The sequence below is a fragment of the Lotus japonicus genome, chromosome 2 (assembly GCF_012489685.1).
Source record: "Lotus japonicus ecotype B-129 chromosome 2, LjGifu_v1.2".
Taxonomy (NCBI): Eukaryota; Viridiplantae; Streptophyta; class Magnoliopsida; order Fabales; family Fabaceae; genus Lotus; species Lotus japonicus.
The window spans coordinates 93,757,877-93,767,269 of record NC_080042.1 but is presented as its reverse complement, the minus strand read 5'-3'; the positions used below and the strand labels follow the sequence as shown (position 1 = coordinate 93,767,269).

General features: G+C 35.6%; 1 protein-coding gene across 1 annotated transcript; it reads left to right on the top strand.

The window, feature by feature from the left end:
• The first annotated feature begins 1,937 nt into the window (after positions 1-1,937).
• On the top strand, positions 1,938-8,401 carry LOC130741248 (nucleoside diphosphate kinase IV, chloroplastic/mitochondrial-like). The gene is made up of 13 exons (XM_057594092.1): positions 1,938-2,039; positions 2,127-2,209; positions 2,630-2,693; positions 2,809-2,926; positions 3,195-3,349; positions 3,821-3,874; positions 5,872-5,941; positions 6,181-6,318; positions 7,150-7,187; positions 7,298-7,348; positions 7,445-7,612; positions 7,893-8,005; positions 8,099-8,401. Exons 1-13 carry the CDS (start codon positions 1,977-1,979, stop codon positions 8,220-8,222), a joined length of 1,239 nt encoding a protein of 412 aa, XP_057450075.1. The 5' UTR covers positions 1,938-1,976; the 3' UTR covers positions 8,223-8,401.
• The last annotated feature ends 992 nt before the right edge of the window (positions 8,402-9,393 follow it).

Below are 9,393 nucleotides of genomic sequence, written 5' to 3'. Positions count from 1 at the left end.
TGAAAATGCACATTAATCTCACTGATAAATTATTTATTTAGTTTTGGTCGGGAGAACATGGAGGAGAGGAATTTTCACTTGTTTTGTTCAGTTGAAAATCCTGGAAAAGATGGGAAGAAATAGATTAAATGAAGGGGGTTAAAGTTCCTCCTCTTTCAATTTTTCTTACACTCAAATATTGGTTTGTTTGGAGGGAGAGAAGAGGTTTAGGATATTTGAAGTATACAAACTCAAATGTCCTAGTTTATGTGTATAAGTTGAAAATTGCCTTCTTCGCATTTTAATGTCAGTTACTTTTAATATTTATGAAGGTAAATGACTAAATGAGTTTTTTCCCCTTGTAAACCAAATAAGAAAAGAATAAAATATCCCTCACGTCCTCTTTTTGAATTGAAAAATCTACCTATCCCCGGTTTAGATATCGGTTTATTGAAACTTATCTCAATAAGTGCAATTTATTTTGTATTCAAACGGGTTAGTAATTTGGCAAGATAAACATGAAATTTTATTTAACAGATAAAAAGCATTAAAATGATAGAATCAAACAGTATATCGGTATCATTATCGTAATTGTTATCTTGGATTATGTAAAGAACAATAATATAATATAATTTTTGTCTCTGGCTGAAAATGGGCTTATCCAAATATGAATAATTTGCGGGTGGGCCTGGGAAAGGGTAAAAGAGTCATTGTACATATAACCAACCAGCATAAGCAAAGCAAAGCAACTACTACTCCTTGTTATACCGAACAGCCGGTGTCGTACGTATGATATCATCCGCTTGCGTAAACAGCAGCAGCAACTACCTTGGTTTGGTTCTCTCTTCCTCCTTGTCCTACCGCAGCAGGTACAGCATCCTCTCTTTGCAAATTACCATAAAAAGCTCAATTCATTGATTTTATTCCGTGTTGTGTTATCTTCGAGTGAGGGATTATTTGTTGCTGATTGTAATTTGCAAGCACCTGTTTACTTTATTGAAGAATTAAGTTTTTCATTCTTTTCCTAAACCTAAATGATTCATACGAATGAGTTTACCTGCGATCCTTGCTGTTCGAGAATTTGGGATAAATCAGCAAACATGAATTAATCCAGTTTCACCTACTCATTGCCTTGTTTATTTCCTATATTTTTCAGGCTTTCTATTTTTATTTATTTATTTTTTGTGTTCCGTGTTTTCAATTTTGACTTCAATTCTGTAAGCTGATGAAATTGGGGGTTAATGACTTTGACTGATCATGTATTATAGGAGATAGATGTTGTTATAGTCTTTACTTTTAACCTATTTTAGTTGAGTATCACAGCTCTTAGGTTTTGAAACTCGGTCTATTGCTTCTAAGAGAGAGAATATTGAATGCATTTGTCATGTGTTATTTCTCTGGAGTTTTATCTAACCAATTAAGAATTTACTAATCTTGCTTAGCAAGATGATAATCTGAGGATATTATGTCCCGGATTCAGTTTATATGATTTATTCGAACTTCGTGGAAGAGTTACTTCTTTTACGTAAGGGGGAAAACAACAAAACAAAAAGGGAAATGTAGATTGTTTATATGATGTGCTTTTTTTATATGTTGGTGAACCATACTTCTTCTATATTTCAAATTCTGGCAGGCATGTCATATATGGATTACTAAGATAGTAAGATCAATCTGAGAATTCAAATTCAGGAAATGTATAGCTTAGTTAAGGGCGTGATGCCCTTCCTAGCATTGTTGATGTTTCGGGGTAATTCTCATTACTATCTTCCTCTGATATAGGTTTGCCCTTCCTTCTTAAAGAATCTCTTAGAACAGAACACCTATTACACAACCTAGAACTGTTAAAGCTTTGAGGTGTTTTCTCCTTGTGGAAAAGGGAAAAGAAATCATTAATTGGAATGTCAATAAGAGAGTTTGAGTCAACGTAATATCAATCACTCAGTCTAGCATAACTAAGCTCTCAGTACCACCGGTGGACTCGAACAACGGCTTCTTTCATGTTGAAATTGTTTTCTTTTCGGGGGCTGCCCTGGAGCCTCAGTAATGGTGGTCAGGAAAAGGTTTGCTTTGAACAGATTTTACACTCTAAGTCCTATGTCATTGATGAAGTTCCTATGTATCTTACCATGGCAAATTATTTTTTGTAGGTTCAGCTGACAGCTGTTGAAGTAGAGTCACTTCGATCAGAACTAGCTGATTTAGAAGAGAGGGAAGCTCAATTAAAAGCTCAGTGAGTGATCTGTAACTTTGGACTATTCTAACATCTTGTCTTATAATGTTCTATAAGTTCTTATCCAAAAGTAGTTAGCTTTTAGTTACCTTTCTTCCTGGGTTTGGGTATTTCTCTTTTTATCAGATTACCAAAGATCAGATGCTAGCAATAGTTTTGGCGTCTATGAATGTGTGGTTGTTTGAGTAGTTGGGACTAGTGAAGTTTAATTTCCGTTTTTCTTTCATAGTTCTCCATGTGTCTCCTTAATAGTGAATAGTGATTTTCTTCCTTCTGTAATAGAACCAGCTACTCAATATTAGAGTTGAAATTCAGGGTTTAATCTTTACCTTACCCTTCCTTATTTGTGGGTAATTCTTACATCTCTTAATAGAAGTCGGCGTTTTCTAAAAATAATTCTGGTGTTTTTATTGAATACAGGTTGGAAAATATTGATGAAATATTGCGGTCATCTCGTCTATCTGGCTATTTGTACATTCGAACTGTACTTACCGTCTAAATCTCCATTATTTTGCTCTGCATCAATTTGTGGGTCACTATAATGTTTCCCTGACAGGCTTTGTACTAATTTGTGATATGCTTGTGATTCTTGTCCATAGAGATGGGCGGCACTTCCGGGAGAATCTCCACCTATAGATGATACTGAAGTAGATGATTGGGTTCCTCGCTTTGTTGTTCTTCAGGGTGCATGTCTATTCTTATATTTGGTTTGTACAGGTAAGGTAGTTATTTGTTCTTTAGATGATACTGAAAGTTTTTTTCCATCTTGATAGATTTCTAGAGAAAGCTCTCATGCCATGTGATGAACCAATGCTTTCATAGTTCTTGCCATTAGAAGGCTCGTGTTTGGGATTTACCGATAGTTCAATACCTTTAACAAAAATAAATATGCATGCGCTGTTGGCTCTATCAAGTATATTGATTCTTAAGCTTCGAGATGATTGGTTTTTCATTTACAATTGCTGATGAAGGTGGAAAATTGCAGATCTAAGTCCTCAGGACTCAACGCTTCTATCTGACATTATTGAAGTAGATCAGTTACCGAGTTTCAAGCGTGAAGATGATGAGATGCGATATGCCTTTTATATTTTAACTCGTCATGGATTACGATATGAATGCTCAAGTAGTTCTAAGATACAGGTATCTCTAAGTTAACCTAGTTTGTTCATTGGTTGTTTTTAGGCTTAATTGTATTTTTTATCCTTAATAGTTTTACAATTGCTCCAATTTACTCCCCTGCTTTTAAAATTAAGAAAACATGGTCATGACATTAACTTATCATCCAATAACTAAACGGAAGACACTGACATAGATTAGAACTTTTGACCTGACAAGTGACAGAATGGTCTTAATTTGCCATTCACATAAACCTTTGTGATCCAATTCCATCGAATGGTAGGTTAAAGTCAAGACCATATTTGTCCAATTTTTAAAGTAAATTGAACTAGATTGAAGCAATTGAAAGTTGAAATTATGAAGTCCATACAGTCTGAGCTAAATTATTTACATCCTTATTTTATTTACAGTCAACATCTAATTAGTAATTACAGGCTACACATATTTTGATCATATTAACCTATGTAGTTCCCTCCCTTATTATTCATCTTTCAGGTGGACTCATGGTTATCAGCTTTAAAATCTGACTGCAAATTGGAATCTGATACAGCAACTCCCAATGGTTCAATTGATATGTAGTATATTTGACACCTTATCTTGTAAGATGGCTTGAAAGATGAGCTACTTATGTAAATATGACCCTTGTACATACTAGATAAAATAGTAATTTGAATTGAATAGAGACTGAAGATTATTTCATCACTTCCAGCTCTCCTGGACTTAATCGACCCATAACCATAAGGGATCTAAAATTGATTTTCTTATGCCTGAACAATTAGTGATCTTGGTTGGTGCTGATGATGAATCATACAAGCATGGGGAAAGAACTTGTGTTACACTAGTGATTGTTGAGGGGTATATGCTCATTAATCTCGTGTGTTAAATGTCAACCGTGTGAACAACGCAACATTTTTTATGATAGGTTCCCCAAGAAGAACCTCCTTTATTTTCTTCCCTGTCAGTAACGATGGCAATGGGTCTCGGACCCATAGGGTACCCGTAAAAAATACTTACTATGGGTAGGGTAAAAACCCGCTAGATGGGTATGGGGTTGGGTATGGGTAATTACCTGCAAAAAGTATTGGGTATGGGTGCGGGTATGGGTACTATAGTACCCAACCCGCCCCATACCCGCACACATATTATTATTATTATTATTATTATTATTATATGAATAAATTAACTTAAGCTATAGCTTTCAAACTTACTTATTTTAAAAAATAGGTGAATATTTAAAGTATTCATAATCATTGTTAATTTACTTCCACTTATTTTTAAAATTAGTAAGTTAATAACCTACAACTTTAGGACTATATTATAAATACAAAATTAAAAATTAAGTTATATCTTTCTTGCTTATTCGTTCTAAAAAAATATTCTTAGTTGAATGATTTTATTTGTTCAGTAGATAATTTTTTGTATTTATATTAGTGTTTTTTATTTAAAAAGTTAATTGTATTTTTTATTTTCTATTAACAAAAATAGTGAAAAATATATTTTGGTTAGCTAAATTGCTGGTAATGGGCACAGGTACGGGGACGGGCATTCAAGTTGCTACCCACGCGGGTATGAGGACGAGTACGGGTAATTTTTAAAACGCGGGTATGGGGATGAGTACTATAGTACCCTACCCAGACCCTACCCATTGTCATTCCTACCTGTGAGTGCGTTTTATTCTTTTCCAACTTTATATAATCGACCCACCAATAGTAATTCACTAATTTGTAAGAATTTAAATACTTCTTCGCTCCTCAAATGAAAAACTTCACGAATGACATTTACAACTTTTGAATACTAGGTGGTGTTTTTTGACCAATAAAAAAGATATAAGGTGGCGTTTTAATATTTTTCAAGTCTCGTGTCCCTCGTTAGGTTTCTGAAGGACTAGTTTATTTACTCTAAAAATGAACAAATACATTACTCTGACCTACTATTCTAACTTAGCGGTGATCATGTGCCAAACATGGTCTGTGTTGTACACCCATTTTGAATAAGAAGTATTTAATTAGTAAATGAACACTTAAAAGAATGAGTTTTGAATTTTGATCTATTCCCACTATAATTTTTCTTTTATCACATTCTCACTCATTTATTTTCTTAATTATTTACATTTTCTATTACATCACTTATCATATCACTTATTTATCTTCATATTTTATCTAGGTGGAGGTGTGTTTAATGTGAATGTAATTTTTTCCAAAATGAATAAACCGCATAGATGGTTCTCATTGCTGATTAAGTTGTTACAGTTTTCTGGGTCTGGATTCACGTGTCACAACCTATATTATTGGGGTTAGATTTGACCTAACCAAGTAACCACTAACCAGTTACTACTACCAGTATTCACAGCCCTTAAAACGCTCACCGACACGAACCAAAAATGAAAATGAAAATAAAACCAAGGACCAAATTGCAAAAAGGAACAAACAACTATATAACTGACTCCAACACAAGAAGCTCACTCAGTCGCATAAATCACACACGACACAACACAACACAGTCTTTCTCCAAAGCCGTCGAGTGAGTCCAACGTGATGGCTTCCCAGGTTTGCAGATCCGCTTCTAGAGCCACCAGGTCCCTCCTCTCTTCTTCCAACGCCTCTCGTTTTTTCTCCGGTAAGCCACCATTTTCCGATCTCGTAGTATTCATTCACTCTTTGATCTGATTCTGTTCTATATTCCATTAACAATGTCTTCGAGCTTCGTTGATTCCATCGGTTAATTTGTTGTCGTTAAATTTGGATTCAGCTATGTTAATTACTATAGTTCAGCTCAAGTTTTGTGCGCCGTATGCAAATTAGATTGAATTTTGAGTTTCTCTGATTATGATTGGGTTTGGATCATTGTTTTTGCAGAAGGGCGTGCGGTAGGTGCTGCTTCTGCAGTTTTGTTCACCAATAAAGCGCCTCTTCTGGCTTCCAGTTACAGAAGGGCTGGTTCTCAAAGTGGACCCGGAGCATGGATTTCAGGAGCTCTTGCTCTTCCTGCTGCAGGTTTGGACAATTATGAATAACCCAATTTTCAGAACAAGACATTCATTTTCTGATTTTCATAAGAAAGAATACAAACAAAAATAACATCTCTTGTCTTGCATACCTCTTTGCCAACCCCAATTTGTTGTCTTATATGTGTGTCTTTAAGTGCATGTCTTATATGTCAAATGAATACAAACAATATGATGGCTTAGGTGTTAATAATAAGCTTTCTGGAATCAAAAGGAAGAGGAGCCTTTTGCCTTGTTTTACCTTAGCTCCGTGGCTTCCGGGATCTATTTATAATTAACTGCTCTGTGTGTCTGCATCCCAGTATAAAACTAAAGATTTTTTATGTGGTCTAGATATGATTGCTTCCCTTAATATCCCTGCATCGGCAATGAATTTCAATAGTTCAATCCAGCCTCTTCAATTTACCAATTGACGCTTATAGTTTTAGCACATTTGTACATTTTTGTGATGGCTTTTCTTTCTTGCTGATTCCTTAATCTCTACCATGATTTGCACAATAGATAAATTACACTGCAAAAGCCATGAGTTGACATTACCATTTTCTTTTTCTGTGTGTGCGTCGTGTATATCAATCTTCAGATTACGTTAATAATTTATACATGTTAGTTTATCAAAGCAAAATCTAGTAGTTTACACTAGTTAACTTCTAGGTTTTCACAAAGGCTCAAAACTATGCTTTGTGCTTTGAGACCTTTTTCATTTGTCAGTTCACACTTCACAGTTGGTTCTTAATGTAGCACAATATCAGTGAACATCCGTCAAACAGATATTCATATCTTAGACTACTTCCCCTCATTTTTCTTCTTATATGTCTTGCAGCTTTCCTTCTCCAAGATCAGGAGGTGCACGCTGCTGAGGTACATTCAACATTTATCGTCATCATGTCTATTTTCAGTTTCATCTTTGCTTGTTGTCTTTCTTGATAATGATTCTTATGTGCAAATCATGTGTTCATTTTCCCTACCAGCTGGAGCGCACTTTCATTGCCATTAAGCCTGACGGAGTGCAGAGAGGGCTGGTAAAGTGAAACTAGATTTCTAGCACTTCTTATGGATTGTTTCTGAGGCAATGGGTATACTTTAGTATACAACTTCTAAGATATTTATTTTTGCAGATTTCAGAGATTATATCTCGTTTTGAGCGGAAAGGATACAAGCTTGTGGGAATTAAAGTATTAGTTCCTTCAAAGGAATTCGCCCAGAGACATTACCATGACCTGAAGGAGAGACCCTTCTTCAATGAGCTATGTGAATTCCTTAGCTCTGGCCCTGTTGTTGCAATGGTTAGAATCTGTTCAATCTCTTGCCTTTTGGATCAAAACAACCTAATGTCTGTGGGATTGAAATCTCATGTACCTAAATCATTCTTTGTCTCACCAATAAAATACTGACATGACAATTAAAAACTACCATGTATAACTGCCCCACCCATGTTGTTTTTCTTAATTGACCTGCAAGTTTTCACTGGTGAAACAGCAAATTAAGACATCATTTGGAGGCAGAAGATTTTGATTCATGTTCCTAACCTGTTGTCTTATTTGTTCCCGAAAATTCATGTTACAGGTCTGGGAAGGACAGGGAGCAATATCATATGGCCGAAAGCTAATTGGGGCCACAGATCCCCAGAAGTCAGAACCTGGAACTATTAGAGGCGATCTGGCTGTCATCGTTGGAAGGTATTGTTTAGCATAGAGACATGCTTCATTCTTTACATACATGCATTGTCCATAATTCGGTTATCACAATCTGATTGTTACCTTTATCTGTAGAAATATCATCCATGGGAGTGATGGTCCAGAGACTGCCAAGGATGAAGTCAACTTGTGGTTTAAGCCAGAAGAGTTGGTTAATTTCACTAGCAATGCAGAGAAGTGGGTCTATGGTTCCAACTGATTCCTTCCCTCTTAGTCTAGCATAGAGTGAAAAGGAAGCAAATTTTTGGAATAAACTTTTTTGTCTGAGATAAAATTGAAATGGCAACAGTGACTGTAGAAGCCATGAATAAGTGGAATTGAGAATACTCTGTTAGCAGGAATTTCTTTATCATAAATCAAAGTTAGTGAATTATACTCTTTGTTAGTCCAGTATTTTCCTAATTGTTTGATGCTCTGTGGCATTCTACACCTTTGAAGCGCTTTTCGAGTACTATGTGAAAATAGTATGTCTCATCTCATCTAATATCCATCTCCATAGAGATTTGGTTTACAATAATAGAAATTTATTTCAATAGATTGAGGGATTCGTATTGATCATATTTTTTCCATTCAGGTCCTTTTTGGAAGAGCTTAATTGAGCTTTGGGAGAACTTAATTGGTTTATCTATAAGTTGTTTTGAACTTATTTTCATAAGTTATCTCGCGAAAATGGCTTATGCAATTAGCGCTTATAGCCATAATAAGCGCTTAATTAATCTTTTTTTCCAAACGCACCATAGGTCAGGTTTTATACGATACCACTTGGGTAATTGGGTTTTCGGGTTTTATGCTGGGACAACCAATGGGAGTCTGCTTGTACCTGAACTCATTGCTCTTATCCAATGCTTCAATTGTCTGTGGGTTGATAATGTTCGGCATGCGACCTGTGAAGTGGATTGTCTTGAGATTTTTGACACGTTAGCTTACTAAAGGTACCTTCACCACTTTTGATTTTCATGAGCTCAGGCTTCTTTTGGACCGTGATTGGAGTATAAGCTTGATACATATCTCCATGGATGCTAACAACGCAGCAGATTGCTTTGCTGGGTTAGGTGCTCGCCTCTCGTGTGACTTTTGTTGTCTTGAGGCTCCACCTCAAGAGCCCAATCCCAACTTGGTTAGGGATTTGTTAGCCTTGTATTTTCTCTTGTTTTCTTGTCTTTTTTCAATGTACACAAAAAAAAGATATTGGTGTTCTTCCCTAAATTTTTAGTAAAATAAGTTAAGTTCATGTTAATCACGGTTTATTAAAAGAGATTTGTATTCTCTAAAATGAAGAGTCACTTTAGATGATTGGCGAGAGATTGGACAGTAACCATTACTCATGTTCCTCGCGAGCAAAATATGGTTGCAGATGCTTTGGCAAAGCT